Here is a 20,253-nt window from a genome sequence, read left to right on the forward strand (position 1 = left end):
CCTTTATATAGACGCAGGTTATTTGGCAGTTTGCTTCACAGATGCATGGGTGAAATGATGAGGGAGGAGGACACATGTCAGGAGTTGCGCGGTATGTGTCATATCCTGTACTACTATTACGGAATGAATATCATAATTTTATCTGAGGTGTAATACTGACGAGTCCACTGACTTGGAAACCGACCAACAACCACATTTCGTGTCTGCAAACTGAGCCCAAGGACTAACAGTCGAATATGCAAGTTTTTCTGCACCGTACTGGCCGTGGTAATGTGTTGTACTTTGGTGTTTCCATATTTTTGTCCATTTCCTCTACATTTCAGTATGGTCCGAGCAGGTGAAACTCTAGGTGACTCCAGCTATCCACTTATGCTTTCGTAAGATATGTATGTAGCATTCGATCGTTTGGTCATGTTAGTTCTTATGCTCAGTTTGAGTGGATGCGAGCAGATATGCAACGTGATTTCACACAAACAGATATTTTTTTTTTTTTTTTTTTTTTTTTTTTTTTTTTTTTTTTTTTTAGTGTGATGACATGGTTGGCGAGTGCGACTTTCAGTTCTGAAGTGAGTTCTGCAATTGTCATCCTATAATTTTTGTTCAGTTTTCTTCAGTGAGCGTCGGTCACGACCACTCAGCACAAGGTATCGTCCGCTTTCCCTGTGTCCGGTATAAATCTTCGACACAGCGCCTCTTGAAACACCAAATACATCGGCTAACTTGGTTATGGAAACACCCACCACACGAGCAACAACAATTAGCCACAAACGAATTCACTTAGCTCCGACGTAATACACTCACAAAAACTACACAGAACTTTGTTCTAACTGCGACTGACATAGCAACGTCGTGCACAGCTGCGATTCGCCGACAAATACAACAGCGCAACGGAGGCTATCGTCTGCATTTATGTTCAAGCGCGCAAATCAAGCGGTGTTCCCATGTTTTTGTCCAGCCCTTGTGTAACACTAGTAAAGATTCGTCAGCACCAATGACGGAGCTAATTTTAGTCTTATTCAAAGGGAAAATATTCTTCTTAATTTTTGAAATGCAAATAATCAAGAGAATGATTTCTTGGATAACACGACAGTTCATGTGGCTTTTAGATGCTTATTCAGGACATTTCTAAGATCTTTAACTCCTCTCTGTTAAGGTAGAAAGTTACCCTTAAGGAGAATGGGAAGAAATGTTCTTCAAAAATGTTCGCTGATCAACTTCTGGTGAGATATGAATGTCCCGATGATGACTGCCGACTGATCAGTTTCAGACGCAATTTTTGGCATTTCTTAGAACGAAGATCATCATTTATGCCTGAGACTGGAGAAGCAATGTCCTTGGGAGTGTCAACTCGACGTCCTATGAAAAACATATGAGATACAGAACGTAACTGAAGGGCAAACGCAACGGCAGATGGATTAACCCTGACGAAGTTCTGGGAGCATATTTTTTCACGATGACTACACCACTACACCGACGACTCGTCGATATCTGATTCACAGTGAGATGTCAACCACATGAGTGCTCTCTCTCAGATATTCAGTTATTACTTTCATAATAGCGAAATTTCGCAATCAACTCCATCAGACTCGTAGCTGAAATGAAGCAGCAGTAAAATGGTCGTTTCTCGCCTATGGCATTTTTTAGGCCGCCAGTAATTTTAATTAAACAAGTTGTTTTGTGGTGTCTTCGGAAGCCCAATAAATATTTATTATGGATGTGAAAGTGTTAAGGTAGTACACGAACTGATCAAGCACTGTCTATGTGACGTCAACAATACGGGTGCTTTCTTTTTTTTAACTAAAAAGTCACCACAGAAATAAATCTGATGGGCCACATCCAGCGATCATGGCGGCCATTTTGTACATTCGATTTTCTCCTTCCAGCAGTGACGAAAGGTGGCTTAAAGAATGCAACGCACGTTCTTGACTTTAGAGTAGAGCGGTACTGCCCCGATGAAAAACGATTGATTCCCCGTGGCAACTGTGGATACGTAAAATTTTCCAGTGTATCTAGTAAAGCCTTACAAGTCAGTAGACTCGATAAAGAAGACGATCCATTGGCACAAATGATTCATGTTAGAGCTGTCACGTTCATATTCCATCGGATTTACAGATTTTCAGCTGACAAAACTCTGCAATAGTATAGTACATGTTCACTTTACGAAAGACATGAGATGTGATCTCGCCCCAGTGGTTTATCATAGACACGTCGTCGAAGCATTGCAACATAAACTCAACAAAGTGTTTCAATATATGTGATAAAACTCGTGGAAGGGCATGAGGCATTTAATTTCTGACACAAGAAACGTGGACGTTTGCATGCTACATAATTAATCCTGGATGTTTGTATTTGGTTTTGTATTTGTTTTTGCACTTGTTTACCGAAATCGCTGTGTATTCGCAGAATAATGATGAGAGCGGGTGAATATCTACCAATTTCAGTCGGAGAGGAACGTGGAACAAACATGACCATTTCGTTAAGGGAAACCATAATACGCATTGTGGTCTCTCTTGAGTGGAAGAAAATTGACGCAATCACGTGAACAGCCGATCAGGTACCCACACGAATCACCGCGCGTCGCGTCAGCGTTATCAACTAACAGAAGTGTTTCGAAAATTTCTTTTCATCTGTTTAAATCTCAATACAGGATGTCCTAGGAGGAATGTTCAACACTCAAGAGTATGGCAGGAACGCGCATTTGAAGCAGAAAACTTCATATGAACCTTACACGTAAACGGTCATCAAATTTTTCTAAGAACGTTTCATCAGGTAACTACACCTTTCTTGCGGTTCATTTAGATATTTCAAACATCCACAAGGGGACAGAAAAGAAACAGACTAAACCCGATACGAAATACGCTCTGACGTGCATCGACAAGCGGTTTGCGTAGTTGGACATGGGCCTGGATTATAAAGAACCTGGTAGTAAGGAATTATTGACCGAGCAGACTGATTTGAAAAAAAAAGAATGTGACCTGGATCAGCAATAAATTACCAAAACTGTGGCTTGGAATGTCAGGTTGGAAGCACGATCTGCGACAGTTGGACAGTTACCTCTTTGTAAGATACTCTGCGACTACTTTTGTCTCTAGATTGATCAGAATAATATTTGTAAATTTGTATTAAGAATAGTGATTACAGGTGACAGTGCTCTCCATATGAACAACAGTGAAACCTGATGAGCAATGGGAGGCCGAGACGGCCGCTGGACTCACCAGAATCCCCGAGCTTGACCTCGACGCGACCCTCCGTAGGAACTCGTCCGCCAACCAGCCTCACCTTCATCTTGTGCCTCGTAGCGTCCTGCAACACAAAGTTCAGGCATTTACTGTCTCTGGACGGCAGCACTACTACAACAACTCCTTATGGATGCAAAAGCCAGAGTAAGTGTTGAAGCTCACAAAAAGGTCACCCAAGTTTTGTAACAGAACGTGTCAAGGTTCCCATAAACAAATATTAAATAAGCAAAAGAACGAGCGGCAGCTTCAATACAAAAATGCAATGTTGTATCCTCGCCAAAAGCTCGAGATGACGCCGGTCGGTCTTACAATTAGTAAGAGTAAACAGTCTATAGGAGGCTCCAGCATAGAGAACTTCAGCTTCGCACAGCACCACGTCACGTAGTCAAGTCCGTTGGTTGTGTGCTAGTTTAAATGATTGCCTACCGCAACTAACTGGTATTAAAGACACCTTCACCATTTCTTACAAATCCAGTTTTGACCTCACCGTGACCCATACATCCTCGAGGACATTGATACAGCTGCCGTTCCCCTTGCTCCAACTTACCAATCACTCTCCACATTATGAACAGAATGAAACACAACGATCACAGCACATCGTGCAAGCCTCTGTTGCAAAGAAACACGACACAGTGCCTCGACACGGATTCATCACATACCGCCACCTTAAGGAAAGTACTTTCTCCGTCCCAGAAATCTATTATAGCCCACATAACACCGTCCTCTTTATTGGTTTCTATCATGAGCTGTGGAAGACCACAAAATTTCTTCTTTTCCTAAATCCAAACTAGTCTCTTAGTGGAACATATTACCATTGATCTATAAGCCTTACTACAATCTTGGTCCTTGAATCCATCCTACACTTGTTCCACCTCCTAAACCGAAACACAACCAACGCCGACCTTCCTTCTTCCTATCCCTAGACAAAGAAAGAACCTACAACAGTGTACGTTATTTTGACGTCTTGTTGTAACTCAACTGTTAAACGCACTAACTATCCATCGAATGTAACAATAAACAACACTCACTCCCACATTTCGCATCTAACTGCAGGCATGCCCCAAGGATCAATCCTGTCACCTCTCCTTTATCTTCTAGACATAATAACCATTATTTTCTGTGTAACTATTTGGCTTTGCTGACGAAACAATTTTCCTTGCTGACCATACCACCCTCTATCCGGCATTAATTATGAAAGAAACCACACGAGTTTTCTGTCCTCAAAAACTCATTCTCACAACCCAAAGCCCTCAAATTCACGTAAACTAACCACTAAAACACTTAAGACTAGCACTCAGTGTAATACTAACACCCATCTACTAGCTATCCTTACGAAAGCCCACAATAGACTAAAAGTATTAGCATGCCCTCGAAACCCTTAAGGACCTTGAACTGCGCCTCACTTTCCTTATCTGTTTACCCTTCCTTTGTTGTATGCTATTCCAGTTTCTAAAGTTCCCACTGCTCCTGAAAGACTTGGAGTACCTCCGCTATTCCTGACACCCGCAAAATCGAATCAAAATACCGTACTATATTTCCCATCCAAAAGAACCCGCGCCTGCTGCAGTGCCTCTGCCATCTCGTCCTACATTCCTTAAATCTCCACACACTCTGCCTCCTTTCCTGGGATCATGCAAACCATCTTCCTGTCCTAGACCATGAAATCACTCCTGAGATCTACCCAGATTAGCAGTTATAACCTTCCTTACCTATTCTACACTAAGTCCAAAATCTGCAATTTCTCTACACAAATTCTTGGACTGTCTGACATGCGTCACCAGTGTAGAAGTTGCACAGGATCGACCCAAGGACTGAGCCCAGCACAGATATGACATTCCAGCTTCATCTCAGGCAAGGGATGTCCTATCGTCGAGATGGGGGCGGATGAGGCGGCCTCGTGACATCGGCTCCCATGCTCAAGTAGGGTGGACAGAGGCGGTAACGCCCTGGAAACGTCGAGGAGCACCGCCCAGATGTATCCGGGGCTGTCCAGAGAATAAAAACCCTCCCTCACTAATAGCAGGAGCTGATTCTTGGTCGAACTACCCTTCTAAAATCTGAATGCTGCTCTGTTGAACGACCCTTCTAAAACCCGAAAGGCTTCTCGGGTACAATCCTCTCGATAGTGGCGTGACGCCGTCTTCTCTTGATATACACCGTCTCTAGGCCTGCTAACAAGGCTTAAGACTATAGTTTAGTCTTGTCGCAGGTCTTTGCTAGTGATCGGTATGGCCACTATCTCTTCATGTTTCCACGCAAACCGATAGCGTTTGGTTCTGAAAATATCGTTGAACATACTAAACAGAAGTGCAGCAGCAGCAGCAGCAGCAGCAGCAGTGACCTCCATTCGCCTCTGCTCCGCTTGCGCACTGATGTGACAAAAGCCATGGGATAGCGGTAGAATGAAACTTCCTGGCAGATTAAAACTGTGTGCCCGACCGAGACTCGAACTCGGGAGCTTTGACCTTCGCGGGCAAGTGCTCTACCATCCGAGCTACCGAAGCACGACTCACGCCCTGGCACTCACATCGGTAGTATAGCGTAAACAAGGCATATAAGGGCGATGCATTGGCGGAGCTATGATTTGTGCTCAAGTGATCTATGTGAAAAGGATTCCGAAGGGACTCTGGCCGTACGACGGGAATCAACAGACGTTGGTAACTGGAGCTAGATGCATGGGACATTCCATTTCGGAAATAGTTAGAGAATTCAATATTCCGAGGTCTGCAGTGTCGAGATTGTGCCAAGAATATCAAATTTCAGGCATTACTCAACGACCGAGAGCAGCAGCGTTCGCGTAGATCTTTCAGTGCTAACAGACAAGCAATACTGCGTGAAATAACTGAAGAATAAATGTAGAACGTACCTGCTAGGGCAGTAAGGCTAAATTTGCGTGGGCTGTGTTTATATGGAATGGACTGGGTCCTCTGGTCCAACTGAACCGATAATTGACTGGAAATGGGTATCTTTGTCTACTTGGAGACCATTGGCAACCATTCATGGACTTTTTGTTCCAAAACAACGATGGAGTGTTTATATATGACAATGTGCAATGTCACTGTGCCACCATCGTTCGCAGTTGGTTTGAAGAACGTTCTGGACATTCGAGTGAATGTTATGGACGCCCAGAACATTTATGGGATATAATCGAGAGGTCATTTCGTGCACAAAATGCTGGACCCATTACACTTTCGCTGTTATGGGCGGCTATAAAGGCAACATGGCTCTTTATTTCTGCAGGGGACTTCCATGCCACGTAGAGTTCCTGCGCTACGCCAGACGAACTGAGGTCTGTACTCCGCATGCCACCTTACGGTTTGTGGCGTAGGGCATTTTGTGTACCGGGAGTCATTTCCACCTCTTTTTGCTCCAGTGGCGTATGGGTTTTGGAAGAATGACTGCTGGTAAGTCTACATGTGGACTCGACTCCCTAATTTTATCTTAATGGATTTTTCGAGAGATATACGTAGGAGGAACAATACACTGGTTGACTCTTCCATGAGGCTACGCTGTGGAAACTTCAACAGTATACCATAACGTGATGCAAAATGCCTCTATTGCAGCGTCTGCCATTGAGTTGGCGGAGCACTTTTAACGAAAAGTGGTCCCTTCTTTAAATCTTCTCTATTTCTCTCTCACTCCTGTCCGGTAGGGATCCCATACTGGCGAGCAATATTGAGGTATCAGGGGTTCAATGAGTTTTTGTATGCTACTTCCTTTGTTGATGTACTACATTTCCAGTGTACCTCAGTCTGGTATCTGCATTACTTACGATTAATTTTATGTTGTAGTGCCACTTCAGACACTCATTACGCATACTCCTACATACCTTGTGGAAGTAACTGATGCAGAGATTGTTGCGCAGTTATCTAATCATAAAATAGAGGATGCTTCAATTTATGTATTCGCAGTACTTTACATCTGTTTACGTTGAAGATTAATTGGCGCTCCTTGCACCATCTGTCGATCGTCTGCAGCTCTTCCTGCATTTTACTGCGCGTCTCTAGCGTCTCAACTTCTCTGTGTACAACAGCATCACCCGCGAATAGCCTCATGGAACTTCCGACGTTATCTACTAGGTCATTTATATATATGTTGTGAAACGTAATGGTTTTTGTTGGTCTTATTTCCTAAACTTTTTGCAAAAAACTTCTTTCGAATATTTTCTATTTTCTTATTCATTAACATTTCCGTTTTTATTTATAACATAACTGAAGAAATTTACAAACAAAAAATATTAAATTTTGTTGTTGTTAATAAACTTCTTCCGGGAAGATTAAATTTTTCGCCGGCCGCGGTGGTCTCGCGGTTCTAGGCGCGCAGTCCGGAGCCGTGCGACTACTACGGTCGCAGGTTTGAATCCTGCATCGGGCATGGATGTGTGTGATGTCCTTAGATTAGTTAGGTTTAAGTAGTTCTAAGTTCTAAGGGACTAATGACCACAGCAGTTGAGTCCCATAGTGCTCAGAGCCATTTGAACCATTTTTTGAATAAATTGTTCAGTGTTATTTCTTTTCCGCCACTCTATATGAAGAAAGTAACGTGCACTGCAGCTTCCTTCCATGTAGACCTTTCTTTATATCCATCACAAATGAAGCGGTGATTTAATGAGTTGAGGGTAGTGCATTTAGGACATACAACTGTTGCACTGAATCCTACTGAGAAAAAAATTTCATCGCTACTAACAACATTATTTGTGACTGTGTACCATGCCACTGGCACATCTGTTGTTAGTATTTTATTATTTACATTTTTACATATTGTTTACCAGTTGTTGTTGGGTTATTTTACTTCCAGCTTCTTTCGGTTTTCGTGTGATTTTAACCTGTCCACTATATACTGACAGTTCCTATTGTTTTTTCGATCTATAATATATGTCAAGTAGCTTATTTCTAAGGACATGTGCCTTACGTGTTTCAAGTTGTTATTTATCCTGCTAGAATCTACCGATGTCTGCAAGTTTTAGAGTGTGAGAAGCTCAAATTAAGCAGCAGTGATGCTGTTCGAACGGCTGTCAATGAGCTGCACTGGTTTTTTTGCTGAAGATGGCCGTACTTTTTCCGAATGTCTGCCTTTGCACGGAGGCGGCGGACTGAACGTACGCCAGATTCGGATAAACGGGTGCTGCAGGACACTGAGACGAACCCTAGTACGAGCTCCAGGTAAGTGGCCCGCCAACACGTTCGTCTGTATGAAAAGACACAAACCCTCAAAAAGGGCTTGAAATGTTGTGTGATGTATTTGGTGGCTGTAAAGGTACCTAGTTTGTTATAGCCGTGCTGCCTCCCGACCTTTCCACCTCCTTGGCCGTACACAAACACTATCTCGACGTGTCCCTGAGATGGTTACCGGACCATGCTGCTGCTTACAGTACCTTGCGTCAGTCACACAGCCTGCAACACACAAGGAACACACGGCACGTGGTCAGAGGAATTGTCATTCGTCAGCGCCATCTACCATGGTAAAGTGGCATTTCCTGACATATGTTCAAAAATGGCTCTAAGCACTATGGGACTTCACATCTGAGGTCATCAGTTGCCTAGAGTTAGAACTACTCAAACCTAACTAACCTAAGGACATCACACACATCCATGCCCGAGGCAGGATTCGAACGTGCGACCGTAGCAGCAGCGCGGTTCCGGAATCAAGCGCTTAGAACCGCTCGACCACAGCGGTCGGCTGACATAAGTTAATAGGATCTTTTTTCCCCACTTGCAGTCGGAATTCCGTCCTTGCAGTTTGACGGTTTTACCAATGTTCACCCTGTATAATTCAAAATTAGAATTATATTCATACCTTCAGCGGGTTACGGGCGTTGGTATATATGTACGGGGACAGGTGAAAATGTGTGCCCCGACCGGGACTCGAACCCGGGATCTCCTGCTTACATGCCAGATGTTCTATACATCTGAGCCACCGAGGGCAGAGAGGATAGCGCGACCGCAGGGACTATCTCGCGCATGTTATGTCCACACACTACATTCGTAGTGTCCCACCCCAAAACACTCATTACGCGTGGAAGACATTCTTACCAAGTCCCGCAAGAGTTCGGGTAATATGTGTGTATATTAGGTGAGAATGTGGGTCTCACGGGAGGCATGCGCGAGATAGTTCCTGGACTCGCTCTATCCTCTGTGCCTTCGATGGCTCAGATGGATAGAGCGTCTGCCATGTAAGCAGGAGTCCCGGTCGGGGCACACATTTTCACCTGTCCCCGTTGACATATATCAACGCCCGTTAGCAGCTGAAGGTATTAATATAATTCTAATTTCGTTCTAGACCGTTGCTGGTCATCAATGGTGTCCGAAGGAACAGACACCATATCCATATAAGTATACTGTATACTTTGGATCTGACGGTAGGTGTGATAGGATAGTCCGTGTGGTCGTGATGCCCACTGTGTCCGGATGGCGTAGTGGTCAGCGCGACTGCCTAGTAAGCTGGAGACCTGGGTTTGAATCCCGGTCTGGCACAAATTTTTAGCTTGCTAGTGCCTTTAATTCCTTTGTATTTTGACGATAACTCCTATCTGCTATTATGTCACGTCTGCACATCGACTCATACTACTGCACTGTTTCCGTACAACTGATTGTCACATCGTCACCACTTGCGGTGGGGGTCAGATCTACAGCGCTCCAAGGTGACCGGTATGTCGATTTAAGTTCGTAAGCGTATGTCGATTAGAGCCTCAAAGCCACCACGTCCACGCAGATAACATCCTGCATCAAATAGTATCCCGCAGCGCCGGCACAGAGAGTGCGCCGGAGACTGACCTTTATCTTGAGGCGCGGCGAGTCTGCGGGCGGCGGCGTGGCGGCCGCGGCGCTGCTGCTGGTGGTGTTGGTGGTGGAGCTGGCGGCGCCGCCGAGGCAGACGACGCCGGCCGACTCCGCGACGGTGCAGTCGCTGCTGCCCCAGCCGTCGAAGCGGCACTGCGACAGCAGGCTCTCCTCCCCCGTGCAGTACAGGTTGTCCATCCAGAAGCGCTCCTCTGCGTGTAACGTACAGATGTAAATTATTGGCTGCGAAGGCGCTTTGTATGAGCGGCTTCAAGAACTAACGCAGCACTGTTTTTTTTTCTCGGCCAATTTAATTTAAAAAAAAAGAAGTGGAAATTGTTGTAGGACTTCGTGGAATGTTCTCGTTTGAGCCCCTACTGTTTCACGAGGTTCCCATAGGTGACGGCGCTGCACATAGCCTTCAATATGGCGCCTGCAACGGAGGTGCGTTCCAAGAAGAGAGCCGTCATTGAGTTTGTTTCAGCGGGGAATCAGGGCATCGCAGATATTCGTAGGCTCTTGCAGACACCCGGCAGTGAACGAAAGTACGGTGAGTCGTTAGGCGAGGCGTCTGTCATCATCGCAACAATGTCGCGCAAATCTGTCCGATCTACATCTACATCTACATCCATACTCCGCAAGCCACCTGACGGTGTGTGGCGGAGGGTACTTTGAGTATCTCGATCGGTTCCCCCTTCTATTCCAGTCTCGTATTGTTCGTGGAAAGAAGGATTGTCGGCATGCCTCTGTGTGGGCTCTAATATGATTTTATCCTCATGGTCTCTTCGCGAGATATACATAGGAGGGAGCAATATACTGCTTGACTCCTCGGACAAGGTATTCTCTCGAATCTTCAACAAAAGCCCGTACCGAGCTACTCAGCGTCTCTCTTGCAAAGTCTTCCACTGGAGTTTATCTGTCATCTCCGTAGCGCTTTCGCGATTACTAAATGAAGCGCGCTGCTCCCCGTAGGATCGTCTCTATCTCTTCTATCAACCCTATCTGGTACGGATCCCACACTGCTGAGCAGTATTCAAACAGTGGGCGAACAAGCGTACTGTAACCTACTTGCTTTGTTTTCGGATTGCATTTCCTTAGGATTCTTCCAATGAATCTCAGTCTGGCATCTGCTTTACCGACGATCAACTTTATATGATCATTCCATTTTAAATCACTCCTAATGCGTACTCCCAGATAATTTATGGAATTAACTGCTTCCAGTTGCTGACCTGCTATTTTGTAGCTAAATGATAAGGGTTCTATCTTTCTACGTATTCGCAGCACATTACACTTGTCTACATTGAGATTCAATTGCCATTCCCTGCACCATGCGTCAGTTCGCTACAGATCCTCTTGCATTTCAGTACAATTTTCCATTGTTACAACCTCTCGATATACCACAGCATCATCCACAAAAAGCCTCAGTGAACTTCCGATGTCATCCACAAGGTCATTTATGTATATTGTGAATAGAAACGGTCCTACGACATTCCCCTGCGGCACACCTGAAATCACTCTTACGTCGGAAGACTTCTCTCCATTGAGAATGACATGCTGCGTTCTGTTATCTGGAACTCTTCAATCCAATCGCACAATTGATCTGATAGTCCATATGCTCTTACTTTGTTCATTAAACGACTGTGGGGAACTGTATCGAACGCCTTGCGGAAGTCAAGAAACTCGGCATCTATCTGTGAACCCGTGTCTATGGCCCTCTGAGTCTCGTGGACGAATAGCGCGAGCTGGGTTTCATACGACAGTCTTTTTCGAAATCCATGCTGATTCCTACAGGCTAGATTTCTAGTTTCCAGAAAAGTCATTGTAGTCCAACATAATACGTGTTCCAAAATTCTACAACTGGTCGACGTCAGAGATATAGGTCTCTAGTTCTGCACATCTGTTCGACGTCCCTTCTTGAAAACGGGGATGAGCTGGGCCCTTTTCCATTCTTTTGGAACGCTACGCTCTTCTAGAGACCTACAGTACACCGCTCCCGTGTGCCGGCTGGCCTGACGTAGTTGTGACTCCAACAGTGTTGGAACGTGTGGACATTCTCATTGGAGGTGATCGACGGATCACAATCAAACACCTCGCTGCTCAGTTGGACGTCCCCGTTGCTAATGCTGAGACACTCGTCCACCAGTTGGGGCGCTCAAATGGGTGTGCCCGCTGGGTTTCTCGCTTGTTAACTGAACGCCATAGAGAACAACGAAGAACCAAATGTGAGGAACTGCTTTCGTGTTACGAGGCTGATGCTGGTAATTTTTGTCGAATATCGTCACAGGTGAAGAAACATGGGTTCACCACTTCGAACCGGAAACAAAACGGGAATCCATGGTGTGGCGACACTCCACCTCTCCTCCAAAGGAAAATTTCAGAGCCACACCCTCAGCTGATAAATTCATGAAGACGGTCTTCTGGGACTCTGAAGGACTTATTCTGTTTGATGTCCTCCCTCACGATGCGCCGATCAATTCTGAAGTGTATTGTGCTACCCTTAGGAAATTGAAGAAAACGACTACAGCGTGTTTCTCGCCACAAAAAAGCAAACGAACTTCTCCTTCATTATGACAAGACCACACACGAGTCTGCACACCCGAGAGGACCTCACAAGACTTCATTAGACTGTTATTTCTCATCCACCGTAAATCTCGGATCTCGCACCTTTCGACTTCCATCTGTTTGGCCCAATGAAGTATGCACTTTGCGGGAACAACTAGGTGGATGATGGGGAGCTTACTGATGCAGCAACATGTTGTCTCCTACGTTGACCAGTCGATTGATATCACGTGGGCATACAGGCACTCCCAGTAACGTTTAGTAAGGCCGCAGCTCTGAACGGAAGCAATGTTGAAAAACAGGGTTTCGAGCCAAAAGAAAGGGGGATAATATGGTGTATTGGAATCCCGAATAAAAGTAACCTGCTTCCAGCAAAGAATATGTTGCAACGCCCCTCGTACATTAACGTTTAGTCGTCAGCGTGTGTAGTGTCGGGCTGTTGATGCCGCAGAGAGTGGTATAGGTCTAGCAAATATCTGAACAAAATGGTAGGAGTTAGACTCCATTTTCACCCCCGTTTTTGAATAGTTTTACTCATGCCCGTTTTTTGACGGAACAGTACTGCATAGCAGACGGATAATCTGGATGTATTATCAGACGCATCTTACTAAATCTAATATCCTCCAAAACAACTCTGTTTTAACGGAATCAGTTGTTTTAACTAGCGTTATGAAGGCCATTTAAAGGCAACGATCCTCTTCTCTGGATGTCTATGTATTCGTTAGCAATGTATATCATGTCGATTACATTTCAGCTATATCTGCAATCACACAATGTTTCTGGCAAAGTCCCTCCACTTGTGGCAGTAGCCACAAAACTGATAACACATGAACTGATCTTCAGGCTCAACACAAAGTGCTCAGAATAAGCATTTTATAAACATCGGAAATTCATAAATATCTTATTGCACAATATCATCCATCTCTTGATTCAAAAAATTGCAAATAAGTTCGGTTGAGTCCTAACAATAGACCGCACATCCTTTACAGATTCACTTTTTCTCCTTCATGCTACACATTGCTTACATACGAGGCTCCCAAAACTGCTCTTTAGCGCTTTTTGAGAATATAAAGCACAAAGTTGAGCTAGTGACAGTCTCTTTGTTATATTTAAACTGATGGGTAATGCAGTTTCCAGTTCACCTGTACATTTCCTATTCATACCAGCGACTCACTCTGCCGATGTTCAGGAAACCGCTAAAATACGATGTTGCACTTATCAATTTTGATTTCTGTATTCGTAGTGATAACTGGGCAATGAAAATGAAGTAAGTAGGTACAGAGTCAGTCTCAAAAGCCATACACGACTGTCCATCTGGTTCCGCTTGCTAGCACTGCAGTCGTCTGTGATTAGCGTTTCGGTTCTCCTCTTCTTCAAGCAGATTTACTGAAATTGGATGCTACACTAATGGGATGTAGCACAACAAGAAGCAAGTTTATGGACTTGCAACTGCGTCACGTGGTTAAAATCCCACCAGCTTTCGACCGAGCTCTCCTCGGCCATTGTGAAGTGATGATTGACTGCCGTGTCTCCGTAGCCTCGTCGTTATGTAGCCGCTGCTGGCTGTGACGTCACTGGTGCTCTCTCGAGGCCCACGAGAAAGACAGGCCGCAGCCTGGCCTCGTGTTCTCTTCCTCACCAACTGTGGCAATGGTTTCGTCCCTCGTCTGTCGCGCCCGCTTCGACTTCGCGATGGCCGAGTCCCAGGCTGTGCTGAGCTGCAAATCGCCGTCCTTGACGATAGTGTTTTCAAATATTTTTATTTCTACCGCTTCTTTTACGACGCTATTACAAAAGCTCTTCGTCCTCATAATGATAGATGTTTCGTCGAATAGAATTCGGTGTCGAGTTTTTAAAGCGTGTTCTGCCATAGCTGATTTTTCAGGGTTTTGTGGGCATAAGCACTTCTCGTGTTCCGTCCGGCGTACTGTTTAGCTGACGTAGTAGCTATCACACTGTCATAGCATTTTTTTGTACGCTCTAGGCGCTTTAAGCCTTGTGCCACGGAAAGGCAAAAACGCAAGTGTCTTGTTCTCTTCTTCGCTGGTGTTTCTCCTGCGTGACTCACCAGAAATAGCTTGCGATACCTGGCAGTGATTGTAGCCGTTTCCGTGGAAGATGTTCCGGAAGTGGCTTTGTTCTAGCGGCGATTTTCAGCGCCTCAGATGACTTTAGCACGATGGACGAGGGTGTTCAGAACGCCACATTTTTGTGCTTGATGGTGGTGTCTAAGAGCGTGCAGATACCGCTCCGTGTGTTTAGGATTCTCCCAGTTTTTCACGTCGGTAGGGCCAGATGATAAAAGCGTCGTCGACGGAACGGCCGTTGAGGCCGAGCGGTTCTAGGCGCTTCAGTCAGGAACCGCGCGACCGCTACGGTCGCAGGTTCGAATCCTGCCTCGGGCATGGGTGTGTGTGATGTCCTTAGGTTAGTTAGGTTTAAGTAGCTCTAAGTTCTAGGGGACTGATGACCTCAGATGTTAAGTCCCATAGTGCTCAGAGCCATATTCGTCGTCGACGGATCAATAAAAGCAACTTGGCTTATCTGGATCCGTGTCCAAAGCGACATCTTCAGATTTCTCCATAAAAAAGTTTTGCTGTGGCTTGAGCTAAAGGACTTCCCATCGCCACTCCGTCCAACTAGTTGGTTCAAATGGCTCTGAGCACTATGGGACTTAACTTTTGAGGTCATCAGTCCCCTAGAACTGAGAACTACTTAAACCTAAGTAACCTAAGGACATCATACACATCCATGACCGAGGCAGCATTCGAACCTGCGACCGCAGGGGTCGCGCGGTTCCTGACTGTAGCGCCTAGAACCGCTCAGCCACTCCGGCCGGCTCGTCCAACTGGTCGAAATACTAGCCGTTATATAATGAATACGATAATATCAGCATGTGCTTAAACAATCCTACAACTTCACCTTTCCTAAGACGTAGATGTTTAATTACGTTTTTAAAATCGTCGATATCCTTGATCTGATGGACATAACGATCCACTTTCGTCGTAAGGACGCCGGTTTGCAGCTCACCACTGCCTGGAACGCGGCCATCGCGAGGCTGAACCGGGCGCCAGGACGCGAGGAAGAGAGCACCAGTGGTGTCACACATTAGCGCGGCTATATAACGGTTAGCCCACGGCGACTCGGCAGTCAGTCACCATTTGACAATGGCAGAGGAGAGCTCAGTCGAGAGCTGGAGAGATTCTAACCACCCGACGCGGCTGAAAGCCCGAGAAGATTTTATAAATTCATATCGCGGCGAGACCATGCATTAATGCAAGTTTGTAGGTGTTTTATTCTAAGCTGGACTTCGAGCGGGTTGCTTTGCGATTAGAGCTTATTTACCACAGTACGTATGAACAAAAATCTACTTTCTGAAAATCGTTCATTGACTGCTTATAAAATAGTTTTGTTAGTTACCCTTTCCTGAAAGGCCGCTGTGTATACCTTCCGCTGTGTTCTTCGTGTACCATTTTCAGGGTTCAATTGTTAAATGCATGAGTAACTGTTTCATCCACAGTATTGTTCATCATGGTTGTCACCAAAGGCATCAACGTGCCTCACACCAGGAGGTTATGCTCACAGGAACTTCAGTAAGCTACACTCCTGTAAATGGAAAAATGATCACATTGACACCGGTGTGTCAGACCCACCATACTTGCTCCGGACACTGCGAGAGGGCTGTACAAGCAATGATCACACGCACGGCACAGCGGACACACCAGGAACCGCGGTGTTGGCCGTCGAATGGCGCTAGCTGCTCAGCATTTGTGCACCGCCGCCGTCAGTGTCAGCCAGTTTGCCCTGGCATACGGAGCTCCATCGCAGTCTTTAACACTGGTAGCATGCCGCGACAGCGTGGACGTGAACCGTATGTGCAGTTGACGGACTTTGAGCGAGGGCGTATAGTGGGCATGCGGGAGGCCGGGTGGACGTACCGCCGAATTGCTCAACACGTGGGGCGTGAGGTCTCCACAGTACATCGATGTCGTCGTCAGTGGTTGGCGGAAGGTGCACGTGCCCGTCGACCTGGGACCGGACCGCAGCGACGCACGGATGCACGCCAAGACCGTAGGATCCTACGCAGTGCCGTAGGGGACCGCACCGCCACTTCCCAGCAAATTAGGGACACTGTTGCTCCTGGGGTATCGGCGAGGACCATTCGCAACCGTCTCCATGAAGCTGGGCTACGGTCCCGCACACCGTTAGGCCGTCTTCCGCTCACGCCCCAACATTGTGCAGCCCGCCTCCAGTGGAGTCGCGACAGGCGTGAATGGAGGGACGAATGGAGACGTGTCGTCTTCAGCGTTGAGAGTCGCTTCTGCCTTGGTGCCAATGATGGTCGTATGCGTGTTTGGCGCCGTGCAGGTGAGCGCCACAATCAGGACTGCATACGAGCAAGGCACACAGGGCCAACACCCGGCATCATGGTGTGGGGAGGGATCTCCTACACTGGCCGTACACCTCTGGTGATCGTCGAGGGGCACTGAATAGTGCACGGTACATCCAAACCATCATCGAACCCATCGTTCTACCATTCCTAGACCGGCAAGGGAACTTGCTGTTCCAACAGGACAATGCACGTCCGCATGTATCCCGTGCCACCCAACGTGCTCTAGAAGGTGTAAGTCAACTACCCTGGCCAGCAAGATCTCCGGATCTGTCCCCCATTGAGCATGTTTGGGACTGGATGAAGCGTCGTCTCACGCGGTCTGCACGTCCAGCACGAACGCTGGTCCAACTGAGGCGCCAGGTGGAAATGGCATGGCAAGCCGTTCCACAGGACTACATCCAGCATCTCTACGATCGTCTCCATGGGAGAATAGCAGGTGGATATACACTGTACTAGTCCCGACATTGTGCATGCTCTTTTGGCTGTGTCTATGTGCCTGTGGTTCTGTCAGTGTGATCATGTGATATATCTGACCCGAGGAATGTTTCAATAAAGTTTCCCCTTCCTGGGACAATGAATTCACGGTGTTCTTATTTCAATTTCCAGGAGTGTATAATGTATCACTTGGCAACTTCATAAAGGTGATTCATGCTCTTAATCCCCGTTGCCTGAACCAATTTGTCTGTGATTTCCTCACTAAATTATACTTGAAAATCTTACCTCCTAACACGTTTTCAACTTTAGAGTCCCTATCAGCATCCGTATTCATCACCTCTGAATCAAACAAACAGAACTGTCTGAAAGGGGACTATGAGAACTGTTATCACTCATTTTGATGAGTCTTAGGTGTTTTGTAGAGGGGTTCATATCGAGTACTTGGCTAGTAGCTTTCCCTGTGACGGCCCATAGTTGCCGAGAAAAGCGATGTTGAAGTTTTATACATATCTTCTATACCTGTAACACAGGTAGTGATTTGACTAAGCGAACGTAGTGCAGTCAGTGGCTAAGGTCCACAACTACCATATTGACGGTAGGGGTTCAAATCCTGCCCATGTACTTTTTTTTTCGGTTTTATCGTACAGAATAGTACATATCACGGAAAATTATTAAAAAAATAGTGATTTTTGCGCTAGTAATATCCTTAACAAATGTCAGTTTGCGGTTTACAGGTCTGGGAATTCCGTAACAGTCGGAGAGGAAGAGAGCACAAGAGCCGAGATCACGTCTAGAAAATGTAGGAAGATAATATTTGGAATGTTAACCATGAACCACAAACGGAGTATACGTTTGAAGAAATTTTGCTGCAAAGAATGATTTATTAATGAAATTACTACGGAGAAAAGTAGCATTTGGAATAATTTTGCGTGAGAGGTACTATTTAATAATGTAGGAAAAGACAAATTGCTACTTACCGCAAAGAAAACACATTAAGTTCCAGACAGGCACAATTAAAAGACACTTACATGAAGCTTTCGGCCACAGCCTTCATCAGTAAAAGAGACACACACACCATTTATACCCACAAGCAAGCACAACTCCGGCACACACGACGTCCAGCTCGAACATCTTGGGCCGGAATGCAACTATCACGTGCGATGCAAGCACCAATCTGGCAGGGGACGGGGAAGAGGTAGTAGTGTACGGGTGGGCAGAGAGGCGAACGCTGTTTGGTGGAACGTGTAAGGACTAGAACGCCAATGGGCGCACCGTCAGGTGGTTGTGGTTGTGGGGCAGAAAGTGGGGGGAAAAGAAGCAAAAAAGGAGCGCGGAAAGACGGCGGATGCGTTGGCAGAGGGCGGCGAATATTTTTTATTTGCAATAAGGGTACCGCGGATGACAACCAAATTGGTCCTGCTATGAAAAGAGGTGGCACCCGGATCATAATTGCAGATTATCAGGGTGTATGGCGGGCGAATGTAGGTTGGTATCGCACCTCTGTCCGGGACGTCTCCAGATTCGTTTTTGGTCTGGAATCTCATTGGCTGGAGTAGAATTGTGTTTAGTGATGAGTTCCACTTCGACATGAGGCCCGAGGAGCAGTGAAGACGTCTCTGGAGAAGTCCCGGACAGAGGAGGGATAACGACCTTAATATCGCTTGCCATACTGCTCGATAACCAGGAATGATGGTCTTGGGTGCCATTTCTGTTGATAGCACGACGCCTTTGGTTGCCACCTGCGACAATCTTACATCACAGCAGTTCGTCGATGACATTATACGCCCAGTTTTGTTGCTATTCATGGCAAGCTATCCTGGGGTTACATTTCGTCAAGATAATGCGCGTCCTAAAACGGCGACAGTTTCTGACGCTTTCTTCGTGTTGGCCAAACTCTGCCTCGGCCAGCGAGGTTTCCGATTTGTCCCCAACTGAGAACATCTGGAGTATTATAGGCAGGCCCCTTCATCCAGCTCGGGTTTCTGACGATGAAACGCGCCAATTGGACAGAATCCGGCACCATATCCCTCAGGAAGATATCCAACAACTCTATCAATCAATGCCAATACTGCTTGCATAAGAGCCAGAGTTATTGACTTGCGAAGTTTGTGACCTCTTTCTCTTGAATAAATCATCCAAAGATTCTAAAATTGTTACCATTTGTTTGTCTGAATCTGACCACCACATCTACAGATTCCCCCCCTCCCCCCCCCCCCCCCCATGAACCATGGACCTTGCCGTTGGTGGGGAGGCTTGCGTGCCTCAGCGATACAGATGGCCGTACCGTAGGTGCAACCACAACGGAGGGGTATCTGTTGAGAGGCCAGACAAACGTGTGGTTCCTGAAGAGGGGCAGCAGCCTTTTCAGTAGTTGCAGGGGCAACAGTCTGGATGATTGACTGATCTGGCCTTGCAACATTAACCAAAACGGCCTTGCTGTGCTGGTACTGCGAACGGCTGAAAGCAAGGGCAAACTACAGCCGTAATTTTTCCCGAGGACATGCAGCTTTACTGTATGATTAAATGATGATGGCATCCTCTTGGGTAAAATATTCCGGAGGTAAAATAGTCCCCCATTCGGATCTCCGGGCGGGGACTACTCAGGAGGATGTCGTTATCAGGAGGAAGAAAACTGGCGTTCTACGGATCGGAGCGTGGAATGTCAGATCCCTTAATCGGGCAGGTAGGTTAGAAAATTTAAAAAGGGAAATGGATAGGTTAAAGTTAGATATAGTGGGAATTAGTGAAGGTCGGTGGCAGGAGCAACAAGACTTCTGGTCAGGTGACTACAGGGTTATAAACACAAAATCAAATAGGGGTAATGCAGGAGTAGGTTTAATAATGAATA

The 20,253-nt window shown here is 46.1% G+C and overlaps 1 protein-coding gene and 1 non-coding gene across 2 annotated transcripts in view; one reads left to right on the forward strand and one right to left on the reverse strand.

Annotated features, from left to right (window-relative positions):
* LOC126353777 (lysyl oxidase homolog 3) overlaps positions 1-20,253 on the reverse strand; it is a 106,351-nt gene that overhangs the window by 46,811 nt on the left and 39,287 nt on the right. Inside the window, exons 3-4 of the mRNA XM_050002858.1 lie at positions 10,013-10,230; positions 3,216-3,303 (exon numbers count right to left, since the gene is read on the reverse strand). Coding sequence (XP_049858815.1) covers positions 3,216-3,303; positions 10,013-10,230 — 306 coding nt within the window. The remainder of the gene's footprint in view (positions 1-3,215; positions 3,304-10,012; positions 10,231-20,253) is intronic.
* On the forward strand, positions 9,641-9,713 carry Trnat-agu (transfer RNA threonine (anticodon AGU)). The gene has a single exon. It is a non-coding gene; the product is annotated as a tRNA-Thr (tRNA).

Source organism: Schistocerca gregaria, chromosome 3 (genome assembly GCF_023897955.1).
Source record: "Schistocerca gregaria isolate iqSchGreg1 chromosome 3, iqSchGreg1.2, whole genome shotgun sequence".
Classification (NCBI taxonomy): Eukaryota; Metazoa; Arthropoda; class Insecta; order Orthoptera; family Acrididae; genus Schistocerca; species Schistocerca gregaria.